Source organism: Oncorhynchus mykiss, chromosome 18 (genome assembly GCF_057628025.1).
Source record: "Oncorhynchus mykiss isolate SJ-2025 chromosome 18, ASM5762802v1, whole genome shotgun sequence".
NCBI lineage: Eukaryota > Metazoa > Chordata > Actinopteri > Salmoniformes > Salmonidae > Oncorhynchus > Oncorhynchus mykiss.
The window spans coordinates 10,330,001-10,345,000 of record NC_143039.1 but is presented as its reverse complement, the minus strand read 5'-3'; the positions used below and the strand labels follow the sequence as shown (position 1 = coordinate 10,345,000).

Sequence of the window (15,000 nt, the reverse complement as noted above, 5' to 3'; positions counted from 1 at the left end):
GGCTTTCTTCTTTCCTTTCCCTAAAACACTGGGCTTAATTAAAATGTAAAGAGGTCTGTGTTTGGCCCTGGGAGACATCTGCAGGCGTAATCCCATTGGCTCCCATCAACACACACACAACAGAAGAAAACAGTCCATTGTTACAGTAGATGTAGTTACTAAATATGTTAGCTACGGTAGATCTAGTTACTAAGTCTGTTAGCTACGGTAGATCTAGTTACTAAGTCTGTTAGCTACGGTAGATCTAGTTACTAAGTCTGTTAGCTACGGTAGATCTAGTTACTAAGTCTGTTAGCTAAGATCTAGTTACTAAGTCTGTTAGCTAAGTCTGTTAGCTAAGTCTGTTAGCTACGGTAGATCTAGTTACTAAGTCTGTTAGCTACGGTAGATCTAGTTACTAAGTCTGTTAGCTACGGTAGATCTAGTTACTAAGTCTGTTAGCTAAGATCTAGTTACTAAGTCTGTTAGCTAAGTCTGTTAGCTAAGTCTGTTAGCTACGGTAGATCTAGTTACTAAGTATGTTAGCTACGGTAGATCTAGTTACTAAGTATGTTAGATCTAGTTACTAAGTATGTTAGCTATGGTAGATCTAGTTACTAAGTCTGTTAGCTAAGTCTGTTAGCTATGGTAGATCTAGTTACTAAGTCTGTTAGCTATGGTAGATCTAGTTACTAAGTCTGTTAGCTACGGTAGATCTAGTTACTAAGTCTGTTAGCTAAGATCTAGTTACTAAGTCTGTTAGCTACGGTAGATCTAGTTACTAAGTCTGTTAGCTAAGTCTGTTAGCTATGGTAGATCTAGTTACTAAGTCTGTTAGCTATGGTAGATCTAGTTACTAAATATGTTAGCTACGGTAGATCTAGTTACTAAGTCTGTTAGCTACGGTAGATCTAGTTACTAAGTCTGTTAGCTAAGATCTAGTTACTAAGTCTGTTAGCTAAGTCTGTTAGCTATGGTAGATCTAGTTACTAAGTATGTTAGCTATGGTAGATCTAGTTACTAAGTATGTTAGCCATGGTAGATCTAGTTACTAAGTCTGTTAGCTAAGATCTAGTTACTAAGTCTGTTAGCTAAGATCTAGTTACTAAGTCTGTTAGCTAAGTCTGTTAGCTATGGTAGATCTAGTTACTAAGTCTGTTAGCTACGGTAGATCTAGTTACTAAGTCTGTTAGCTAAGTCTGTTAGCTATGGTAAATCTAGTTACTAAGTCTGTTAGCTATGGTAGATCTAGTTACTAAGTCTGTTAGCTAAGTCTGTTAGCTAAGTCTGTTAGCTACGGTAGATCTAGTTACTAAGTCTGTTAGCTACGGTAGATCTAGTTACTAAGTCTGTTAGCTAAGTCTGTTAGCTATGGTAGATCTAGTTACTAAGTATGTTAGCTATGGTAGATCTAGTTACTAAGTATGTTAGCCATGGTAGATCTAGTTACTAAGTCTGTTAGCTAAGATCTAGTTACTAAGTCTGTTAGCTAAGATCTAGTTACTAAGTCTGTTAGCTAAGTCTGTTAGCTATGGTAGATCTAGTTACTAAGTCTGTTAGCTACGGTAGATCTAGTTACTAAGTCTGTTAGCTAAGTCTGTTAGCTATGGTAAATCTAGTTACTAAGTCTGTTAGCTATGGTAGATCTAGTTACTAAGTCTGTTAGCTAAGTCTGTTAGCTAAGTCTGTTAGCTACGGTAGATCTAGTTACTAAGTCTGTTAGCTACGGTAGATCTAGTTACTAAGTCTGTTAGCTATGGTAGATCTAGTTACTAAGTCTGTTAGCTATGGTAGATCTAGTTACTAAGTCTGTTAGCTACGGTAGATCTAGTTACTAAGTCTGTTAGCTATGGTAGATCTAGTTACTAAGTCTGTTAGCTACGGTAGATCTAGTTACTAAGTCTGTTAGCTATGGTAGATCTAGTTACTAAGTCTGTTAGCTATGGTAGATCTAGTTACTAAGTCTGTTAGCTAAGTCTGTTAGCTAAGTCTGTTAGCTACGGTAGATCTAGTTACTAAGTCTGTTAGCTATGGTAGATCTAGTTACTAAGTCTGTTAGCTATGGTAGATCTAGTTACTAAGTCTGTTAGCTAAGTCTGTTAGCTATGGTAGATCTAGTTACTAAGTCTGTTAGCTAAGTCTGTTAGCTAAGTCTGTTAGCTACAGTAGATCTAGTTACTAAGTCTGTTAGCTAAGTCTGTTAGCTAAGTCTGTTAGCTAAGTCTGTTAGCTACGGTAGATCTAGTTACTAAGTCTGTTAGCTAAGTCTGTTAGCTAAGTCTGTTAGCTACAGTAGATCTAGTTACTAAGTCTGTTAGCTAAGTCTGTTAGCTAAGTCTGTTAGCTAAGTCTGTTAGCTAAGTCTGTTAGCTAAGTCTGTTAGCTACGGTAGATCTAGTTACTAAGTCTGTTAGCTAAGTCTGTTAGCTAAGTATGTTAGCTACGGTAGATCTAGTTACTAAGTATGTTAGCCAAGTCTGTTAGCTACGGTAGATCTAGTTACTAAGTATGTTAGCCAAGTCTGTTAGCTACGGTAGATCTAGTTACTAAGTCTGTTAGCTAAGTCTGTTAGCTACGGTAGATCTAGTTACTAAGTCTGTTAACTAAGTCTGTTAGCTAAGTATGTTAGCTACGGTAGATCTAGTTACTAAGTATGTTCGCTACGGTAGATCTAGTAATTAAGTCTATAGGATTGTTTTGAGTGAGGAAGAGGAGGAGAAGGAAGACAGGAGGGGAGAAGAGGAGGTGCAGGAGTGTTTGGGAGTGAAGCCTTGAAGATTTAACAGAACTTTAGATATTTTAACCTTGATTTAACTTGGCAAGTCAGTTAAGAACAAGTTCTTATTTTCAATGACGGCCTACCAGGGAACAGTGGGTTAACTGCCTTGTTCAGGGGAGGAATGACAGATTTTTACCTTGTCAGCTCGGGGTTTTGATCCAGCAACCTGTCAGTTACTAGTCCAATGCTCTAACCACTAGGCTACCTGCCTCCCCCTCTAACCACTAGGCTACCTGCCTCCCCCTCTAACCACTAGGATACCTGCCTCCCCCTCTAACCACTAGGCTACCTGCCTCCCCCCTCTAACCACTAGGCTACCTGCCTCCCCCCTCTAACCACTAGGCTACCTGCCTCCCCCCTCTAACCACTAGGCTACCTGCCTCCCCCTCTAACCACCAGGCTACCTGCCTCCCCCCTCTAACCACTAGGCTACCTGCCTCCCCCCACTAACCACTAGGCTACCTGCCTCCCCCCTCTAACCATTAGGCTACCTGCCTCCCCCCACTAACCACTAGGATACCTGCCTCACCCCTCTAACCACTAGGCTACCTGCCTCCTCCCTCTAACCACCAGGCTACCTGCCTCCCCCCTCTAACCACTAGGCTACCTGCCTCCCCCCTCTAACCACTAGGCTACCTGCCTCCCCCTCTAACCACTAGGCTACCTGGTCAACACAGTCAAGGGGAATGGTAAACACAGTCAAGGGAATGGTCAACACAGTCAAGGGAATGGTCAACACAGTCAAGGGAATGGTCAACACAGTCAAGGGAATGGTCAACACAGTCAGGGGAATGGTCAACACAGTCAAGGGAATGGTCAACACAGTCAAGGGAATGGTCAACACAGTCAAGGGAATGGTCAACACAGTCAAGGGAATGGTCAACACAGTCAGGGGAATGGTCAACACAGTCAAGGGAATGGTCAACACAGTCAAGGGAATGGTCAACACAGTCAAGGGAATGGTCAACACAGTCATGGGAATGGTCAACACAGTCAGGGGAATGGTCAACACAGTCAAGGGAATGGTCAACACAGTCAGGGGAATGGTCAACACAGTCAAGGGAATGGTCAACACAGTCAGGGGAATGGTCAACACAGTCAAGGGAATGGTCAACACAGTCAAGGGAATGGTCAACACAGTCAAGGGAATGGTCAACACAGTCAAGGGAAAGGTCAACACAGTCAGGGGAATGGTCAACACAGTCAAGAGAATGGTCAACACAGTCAAGGGAATGGTCAACACAGTCAAGGGAATGGGTCAAACATCACCAAGAGCCATTTCAGACACCCCGGGGATGTTACAGTGGAAGGGGTAGAGGGATACAGAGGAAGGGGTGTACGGGTACATGGCTCAGTCAAGGACCACTGGTCACAGAAGGGTGTAGAGTAACCAACACAAGGGTGACAACACACCCCACCCCACCCATGATGACTTACGTGGCACTTCAGTAGGCTCACTCTCTTCACAGTCTTCGGTGAGCAGTGAGAGAGGAGGAAAAAGAGGAAGAGGAGAAAAAGAGGAAGATGAGAAAAAGAGGAAGAGGCGAAAACAGGAAGTGGAGAAAAAGAGAAAGAGGAGAAAACGAAGAAGAGGAGAAAAAGAGGAAGAGGAGAAAACAAGGAAGAGGAGAAAAAGAGGAAGAGGAGAAATAGAGGAAGAGGAGAAAAAGAGGAAGAGGAGAAATAGAGGAAGAGGAGAAAACAGGAAGCAGAGAAAAATAGGAGAAAACAGGAAGAGGAGAAAGAGGAAGAGGAGAAGACAGGAAGAGGATAAATAGAGGAAGAGGATAAATAGAGGAAGAGGAGAAATAGAGGAAGAGGATAAAATGAGGAAGAGGATAAATAGAGGAAGAGGAGAAAAAGAGGAAGAGGAGAAAAAGAGGAAGAGGAGAAAACAGGAAGCAGAGAAAAATAGGAGAAAACAGGAAGAGGAGAAAGAGGAAGAGGAGAAGACAGGAAGAGGATAAATAGAGGAAGAGGATAAATAGAGGAAGAGGAGAAATAGAGGAAGAGGATAAAATGAGGAAGAGGATAAATAGAGGAAGAGGAGAAAAAGAGGAAGAGGAGAAAACAGGAAGCAGAGAAAAATAGGAGAAAACAGGAAGAGGATAAAGAGGAAGAGGAGAAGACAGGAAGAGGATAAAAAGAGAGCACAGAGAGAGATAAAAAAGAGGAGAGAGAGAGGTTGTGTGAAAGAAAGGAGAAGGGAGTTAAAAAAAACAGAATAAAAAGAGGGAACATGAAAAATGTATAGAAGAGAGAATGGTCCACAGAAATAAAGTGTGATGTTTCTGTGTGTGTCTGTGATTTGGAGGTGAGGGGGTCATTCAGCGATTCTGAGAAAGCAAGAAAAGGAGCTTTTGAAATGAAAACAGGCAATTTTGCGGTCGCCCGGCAACTCAGAGCATCATGCTGTCAAAGCATCAGGAGTACAGAGAGAGAAGAGAAGCCTTTTGAAAAGGCAGAGAGAGACATGACTATTACAGACCCTTTTCCATTCACCAGGAAGACCACTTACAACCCACTCATACTATTATAGTTAAAAGATTTTATCAATGAACATTAAAAGAGATTCTACGATACTTTTGCATACTTTTTTAGCCATTAGTTCTCAAAGTTATCCCCACCAGCGAAGAGTGGCCCCGACAACGTGCAGCTATGTGTACCACACCCCTGTTCTCTCTTACTCTGCTGTGTGTTCGTCTTGCTAGCTGTCAAACATGGCGAGAGGCTGAAGCTCATTGGCTGAAACTCCAATTGCTAGTGTGCTGGCCCGCTAAGGATGGGGGAGTTTGAAATAATTTTACTATTCGATAAGGGACATGAAGTTGTGTTGGATATCCAAGATAGGCTAATTGTAGCTTGCTAGAAAGGTTAATTGTAGCTAGCTAGCTAACGAGATTAATTGTAGCTAGCTAGGGAGGCTAATTGTAGCTAGCTAGCGAGGCTAATTGTAGCTAGCTAGCGATGCTAATTGTAGCTAGCTAGCGATGCTAATTGTAGCTAGCTAGCGAGGCTAATTGTAGCTAGCTAGCGGGGCTAATTGTAGCTAGCTAGCGAGGCTAATTGTAGCTAGCTAGCGATGCTAATTGTAGCTAGCTAGGAGGCTAATTGTAGCTAGCTAGCGAGGCTAATTGTAGCTAGCAAGGTTAATTATAGCTAGCTAGCTAGGCTAATTGTAGCTAGCTAGGCTAATTGTAGGTAGCAAGGCTAATTGTGGCTAACATGCTGCACTTTCTCACCAACCCCATTCAGAGAAAACAGCAGCACACCTGTTGGTTGCTCGTTGTAGCCTACTACTCATTTCGCTAACGGTTAATTCTGTCATTTTAATGCATTTCGTTTTTGACAATTCCTGACATTTAATCCCAGTAAAAATTCCCTGTCTTAGGTCAGTTCCTATAACATAACATGTACCAGATATATCTCTGATGACTAGTCTCTAGAACATGTACCAGATATATCTCTGATGACTAGTCTCTATAACATGTACCAGACATATCTCTGATGACTAGTCTAGAACATGTACCAGATATATCTCTGATGACTAGTCTCTAGAACATGTACCAGATATATCTCTGATGACTGGTCTATAACATGTACCAGATATATCTCTGATGACTAGTCTCTAGAACATGTACCAGATATATCTCTGATGACTAGTCTCTAGAACATGTACCAGATATATCTCTGATGACTAGTCTCTAGAACATGTACCAGATATATCTCTGATGACTAGTCTCTAGAACATGTACCAGATATATCTCTGATGACTAGTCTCTATAACATGTACCAGATATATCTCTGATGACTAGTCTCTAGAACATGTACCAGATATATCTCTGATGACTAGTCTCTATAACATGTACCAGATATATATCTGATGACTAGTCTCTAGAACATGTACCAGATATATATCTGATGACTAGTCTCTATAACATGTACCAGACATATCTCTGATGACTAGTCTCTATAACATGTACCAGATATATCTCTGATAACTAGTCTCTAGAACATGTACCAGATATATCTCTGATGGCTGGTCTATAACATGTACCAGATATATCTCTGATGACTAGTCTCTATAACATGTACCAGATATATCTCTGATGACTAGTCTCTATAACATGTACCAGATATATATCTGATGACTAGTCTCTAGAACATGTACCAGATATATATCTGATGACTAGTCTCTATAACATGTACCAGACATATCTCTGATGACTAGTCTCTATAACATGTACCAGATATATCTCTGATAACTAGTCTCTAGAACATGTACCAGATATATCTCTGATGACTAGTCTCTATAACATGTACCAGATATATATCTGATGGCTGGTCTATAACATGTACCAGATATATCTCTGATGACTAGTCTCTATAACATGTACCAGATATATCTCTGATGACTAGTCTCTAGAACATGTACCAGATATATATCTGATGACTAGTCTCTATAACATGTACCAGATATATCTCTGATGACTAGTCTCTAACATGTACCAGATATATCTCTGATGACTAGTCTCTAGAACATGTACCAGATATATCTCTGATGGCTAGTCTCTAGAACATGTACCAGATATATATCTGATGACTAGTCTCTATAACATGTACCAGATATATCTCTGATGGCTAGTCTCTAGAACATGTACCAGATATATCTCTGATGGCTAGTCTCTATAACATGTACCAGATATATCTCTGATGACTAGTCTCTATAACATGTACCAGATATATCTCTGATGACTAGTCTCTATAACATGTACCAGATATATCTCTGATGACTAGTCTCTAGAACATGTACCAGATATATATCTGATGACTAGTCTCTAGAACATGTACCAGATATATCTCTGATGACTAGTCTCTATAACATGTACCAGATATATATCTGATGACTAGTCTCTATAACATGTACCAGATATATCTCTGATGACTAGTCTCTAGAACATGTACCAGATATATATCTGATGACTAGTCTCTATAACATGTACCAGATATATCTCTGATGACTAGTCTCTATAACATGTACCAGATATATCTCTGATGACTGGTCTATAACATGTACCAGATATATCTCTGATGACTAGTCTCTAGAACATGTACCAGATATATCTCTGATGACTAGTCTCTATAACATGTACCAGATATATATCTCTGATGACTAGTCTCTAGAACATGTACCAGATATATCTCTGATGACTAGTCTCTATAACATGTACCAGATATATATCTGATGACTAGTCTCTAGAACATGTACCAGATATATATCTGATGGCTAGTCTCTAGAACATGTACCAGATATATCTCTGATGGCTAGTCTCTATAACATGTACCAGATATATCTCTGATGACTAGTCTCTATAACATGTACCAGATATATCTCTGATGACTAGTCTCTAGAACATGTACCAGATATATATCTGATGACTAGTCTCTATAACATGTACCAGATATATATCTGATGACTAGTCTATAACATGTACCAGATATATCTCTGATGACTAGTCTCTATAACATGTACCAGATATATCTCTGATGACTAGTCTCTAGAACATGTACCAGATATATCTCTGATGACTGGTCTATAACATGTACCAGATATATCTCTGATGACTGGTCTATAACATGTACCAGATATATCTCTGATGACTAGTCTCTATAACATGTACCAGATATATCTCTGATGACTAGTCTCTATAACATGTACCAGATATATCTCTGATGACTAGTCTCTAGAACATGTACCAGATATATCTCTGATGGCTAGTCTCTATAACATGTACCAGATATATATCTGATGACTAGTCTCTAGAACATGTACCAGATATATCTCTGATGACTGGTCTATAACATGTACCAGATATATCTCTGATGGCTGGTCTATAACATGTACCAGATATATCTCTGATGACTAGTCTCTAGAACATGTACCAGATATATCTCTGATGACTAGTCTCTAGAACATGTACCAGATATATCTCTGATGACTAGTCTATAACATGTACCAGATATATATCTCTGATGACTAGTCTCTAGAACATGTACCAGATATATCTCTGATGACTAGTCTCTATAACATGTACCAGATATATATCTCTGATGACTGGTCTATAACATGTACCAGATATATCTCTGATGACTAGTCTCTAGAACATAACATGTACCAGATATATCTCTGATGACTAGTCTCTAGAACATGTACCAGATATATCTCTGATGACTAGTCTCTATAACATGTACCAGATATATCTCTGATGACTAGTCTCTAGAACATGTACCAGATATATCTCTGATGACTAGTCTCTATAACATGTACCAGATATATCTCTGATGGCTAGTCTCTAGAACATGTACCAGATATATCTCTGATGACTAGTCTCTATAACATGTACCAGATATATCTCTGATGACTAGTCTCTAGAACATGTACCAGATATATCTCTGATGACTAGTCTCTAGAACATGTACCAGATATATCTCTGATGACTAGTCTCTATAACATGTACCAGATATATCTCTGATGACTAGTCTCTAGAACATGTACCAGATATATCTCTGATGGCTAGTCTCTAGAACATGTACCAGATATATATCTGATGACTAGTCTCTAGAACATGTACCAGATATATATCTGATGACTAGTCTCTATAACATGTACCAGATATATCTCTGATGGCTGGTCTATAACATGTACCAGATATATCTCTGATGACTAGTCTCTAGAACATAACATGTACCAGATATATCTCTGATGACTAGTCTCTAGAACATGTACCAGATATATCTCTGATGGCTAGTCTCTAGAACATGTACCAGATATATCTCTGATGGCTAGTCTCTAGAACATGTACCAGATATATCTCGGATGACTAGTCTCTATAACATGTACCAGATATATCTCTGATGACTAGTCTCTAGAACATGTACCAGATATATCTCTGATGACTAGTCTCTATAACATGTACCAGATGTATCTCTGATGACTGGTCTATAACATGTGCCAGATATATCTCTGATGACTAGTCTCTAGAACATCACATGTACCAGATATATCTCTGATGACTAGTCTCTATAACATGTACCAGATATATCTCTGATGGCTAGTCTCTATAACATGTACCAGATATATCTCTGATGACTGGTCTAGAACATGTACCAGATATATATCTGATGACTAGTCTCTAGAACATGTACCAGATATATCTCTGATGGCTGGTCTATAACATGTACCAGATATATCTCTGATGACTAGTCTCTAGAACATGTACCAGATATATCTCTGATGACTAGTCTCTATAACATGTACCAGATATATCTCTGATGACTAGTCTCTATAACATGTACCAGATATATCTCTGATGACTAGTCTCTAGAACATGTACCAGATATATCTCTGATGACTAGTCTCTAGAACATGTACCAGATATATCTCTGATGACTAGTCTCTAGAACATGTACCAGATATATCTCTGATGGCTAGTCTCTATAACGTGTACCAGATATATCTCTGATGACTGGTCTAGAACATGTACCAGATATATATCTGATGACTAGTCTCTAGAACATGTACCAGATATATCTCTGATGGCTGGTCTATAACATGTACCAGATATATCTCTGATGACTAGTCTCTATAACATGTACCAGATATATCTCTGATGACTAGTCTCTAGAACATGTACCAGATATATCTCTGATGACTAGTCTCTAGAACATGTACCAGATATATCTCTGATGACTAGTCTCTATAACATGTACCAGATATATCTCTGATGACTAGTCTCTAGAACATGTACCAGATATATCTCTGATGACTAGTCTCTAGAACATGTACCAGATATATCTCTGATGACTAGTCTCTAGAACATGTACCAGATATATCTCTGATGGCTAGTCTCTATAACGTGTACCAGATATATCTCTGATGACTGGTCTAGAACATGTACCAGATATATATCTGATGACTAGTCTCTAGAACATGTACCAGATATATCTCTGATGACTAGTCTCTAGAACATGTACCAGATATATCTCTGATGACTGGTCTATAACATGTACCAGATATATCTCTGATGACTAGTCTCTAGAACATGTACCAGATATATCTCTGATGACTGGTCTATAACATGTACCAGATATATATCTGATGACTAGTCTATAACATGTACCAGATATATCTCTGATGACTGGTCTAGAACATGTACCAGATATATATCTGATGACTAGTCTCTAGAACATGTACCAGATATATCTCTGATGACTGGTCTATAACATGTACCAGATATATCTCTGATGACTGGTCTAGAACATGTACCAGATATATATCTGATGACTAGTCTCTAGAACATGTACCAGATATATCTCTGATGACTGGTCTATAACATGTACCAGATATATCTCTGATGACTAGTCTATAACATGTACCAGATATATCTCTGATGACTGGTCTCTATAACATGTACCAGATATATCTCTGATGACTAGTCTCTATAACATGTACCAGATATATCTCTGATGACTAGTCTCTAGAACATGTACCAGATATATCTCTGATGACTAGTCTCTAGAACATGTACCAGATATATCTCTGATGACTGGTCTATAACATGTGCCAGATATATCTCTGATGACTAGTCTCTAGAACATAACATGTACCAGATATATCTCTGATGACTAGTCTCTAGAACATGTACCAGATATATCTCTGATGACTAGTCTCTATAACATGTGCCAGATATATCTCTGATGACTAGTCTCTAGAACATAACATGTACCAGATATATCTCTGATGGCTAGTCTCTAGAACATGTACCAGATATATCTCTGATGGCTGGTCTAGAACATGTACCAGATATATATCTGATGACTAGTCTCTAGAACATGTACCAGATATATCTCTGATGACTAGTCTCTAGAACATAACATGTACCAGATATATCTCTGATGACTAGTCTCTAGAACATGTACCAGATATATCTCTGATGACTAGTCTCTAGAACATGTACCAGATATATCTCTGATGACTAGTCTCTATAACATGTACCAGATATATCTCTGATGACTGGTCTATAACATGTACCAGATATATCTCTGATGACTAGTCTCTAGAACATGTGCCAGATATATCTCTGATGACTAGTCTCTATAACATGTACCAGATATATCTCTGATGACTAGTCTCTATAACATGTACCAGATATATCTCTGATGACTAGTCTCTAGAACATGTACCAGATATATCTCTGATGACTAGTCTCTAGAACATGTACCAGATATATCTCTGATGACTAGTCTCTAGAACATGTACCAGATATATCTCTGATGACTAGTCTCTATAACATGTACCAGATATATCTCTGATGACTAGTCTCTAGAACATGTACCAGATATATCTCTGATGACTAGTCTCTAGAACATGTACCAGATATATCTCTGATGACTAGTCTCTATAACATGTACCAGATATATCTCTGATGACTAGTCTCTAGAACATGTACCAGATATATCTCTGATGACTAGTCTCTATAACATGTACCAGATATATATCTGATGACTAGTCTCTATAACATGTACCAGATATATCTCTGATGACTGGTCTAGAACATGTACCAGATATATCTCTGATGACTAGTCTCTAGAACATGTACCAGATATATCTCTGATGACTGGTCTCTATAACATGTACCAGATATATCTCTGATGGCTGGTCTCTAGAACATGTACCAGATATATCTCTGATGACTAGTCTCTAGAACATGTACCAGATATATCTCTGATGACTGGTCTCTATAACATGTACCAGATATATCTCTGATGGCTGGTCTCTAGAACATGTACCAGATATATATCTGATGACTAGTCTCTAGAACATCACATGTACCAGATATATCTCTGATGACTAGTCTCTAGAACATGTACCAGATATATCTCTGATGACTAGTCTCTATAACATGTACCAGATATATCTCTGATGACTAGTCTCTAGAACATCACATGTACCAGATATATATCTGATGACTAGTCTCTATAACATGTACCAGATATATCTCTGATGACTAGTCTCTAGAACATGTACCAGATATATATCTGATGACTAGTCTCTAGAACATGTACCAGATATATCTCTGATGGCTAGTCTCTAGAACATGTACCAGATATATATCTGATGACTAGTCTCTATAACATGTACCAGATATATATCTGATGACTAGTCTCTATAACATGTACCAGATATATATCTCTGATGACTAGTCTCTAGAACATGTACCAGATATATCTCTGATGACTAGTCTCTAGAACATGTACCAGATATATCTCTGATGACTAGTCTCTAGAACATGTACCAGATATATCTCTGATGACTAGTCTCTATAACATGTACCAGATATATCTCTGATGGCTAGTCTCTAGAACATGTACCAGATATATCTCTGATGACTAGTCTCTAGAACATGTACCAGATATATCTCTGATGACTAGTCTCTAGAACATGTACCAGATATATCTCTGATGGCTGGTCTATAACATGTACCAGATATATCTCTGATGACTAGTCTCTAGAACATGTACCAGATATATATCTGATGACTAGTCTATAACATGTACCAGATATATATCTGATGACTAGTCTCTAGAACATGTACCAGATATATCTCTGATGACTAGTCTCTAGAACATGTACCAGATATATATCTGATGACTAGTCTAGAACATGTACCAGATATATCTCTGATGACTAGTCTCTAGAACATGTACCAGATATATCTCTGATGACTAGTCTCTAGAACATGTACCAGATATATCTCTGATGACTAGTCTCTATAACATGTACCAGATATATCTCTGATGACTAGTCTCTAGAACATGTACCAGATATATCTCTGATGACTAGTCTCTAGAACATGTACCAGATATATCTCTGATGACTAGTCTCTATAACATGTACCAGATATATCTCTGATGACTGGTCTATAACATGTACCAGATATATCTCTGATGACTAGTCTCTAGAACATGTACCAGATATATCTCTGATGACTAGTCTCTATAACATGTACCAGATATATCTCTGATGACTAGTCTCTATAACATGTACCAGATATATCTCTGATGACTAGTCTCTAGAACATGTACCAGATATATCTCTGATGGCTGGTCTATAACATGTACCAGATATATCTCTGATGACTAGTCTCTAGAACATGTACCAGATATATCTCTGATGACTAGTCTCTATAACATGTACCAGATATATCTCTGATGACTAGTCTCTATAACATGTACCAGATATATCTCTGATGACTAGTCTCTAGAACATGTACCAGATATATCTCTGATGACTAGTCTCTAGAACATGTACCAGATATATATCTGATGACTAGTCTCTAGAACATGTACCAGATATATCTCTGATGACTAGTCTCTAGAACATGTACCAGATATATATCTGATGACTAGTCTCTAGAACATGTACCAGATATATCTCTGATGACTAGTCTCTAGAACATGTACCAGATATATATCTGATGACTAGTCTAGAACATGTACCAGATATATCTCTGATGACTAGTCTCTAGAACATGTACCAGATATATCTCTGATGACTAGTCTCTATAACATGTACCAGATATATCTCTGATGACTGGTCTCTAGAACATGTACCAGATATATATCTGATGACTAGTCTCTAGAACATGTACCAGATATATCTCTGATGACTGGTCTAGAACATGTACCAGATATATCTCTGATGACTAGTCTCTATAACATGTACCAGATATATATCTCTGATGGCTAGTCTCTATAACATGTACCAGATATATATCTGATGACTGGTCTATAACATGTACCAGATATATCTCTGATGACTAGTCTCTATAACATGTACCAGATATATCTCTGATGACTAGTCTCTAGAACATGTACCAGATATATATCTGATGACTGGTCTATAACATGTACCAGATATATCTCTGATGACTAGTCTCTATAACATGTACCAGATATATCTCTGATGACTAGTCTCTAGAACATGTACCAGATATATCTCTGATGACTAGTCTCTAGAACATGTACCAGATATATATCTGATGACTAGTCTCTAGAACATGTACCAGATATATCTCTGATGACTAGTCTCTAGAACATGTACCAGATATATATCTGATGACTAGTCTCTAGAACATGTACCAGATATATCTCTGATGACTAGTCTCTAGAACATGTACCAG

At 38.5% G+C, this 15,000-nt stretch overlaps 1 protein-coding gene across 1 annotated transcript in view; it reads right to left on the bottom strand.

Moving 5' to 3' along the window:
• Positions 1-15,000, bottom strand: part of diaph3 (diaphanous related formin 3) — a 711,417-nt gene that overhangs the window by 279,043 nt on the left and 417,374 nt on the right. Inside the window, exon 20 of the mRNA XM_090206735.1 lies at positions 4,196-4,228. Coding sequence (XP_090062861.1) covers positions 4,196-4,228 — 33 coding nt within the window. The remainder of the gene's footprint in view (positions 1-4,195; positions 4,229-15,000) is intronic.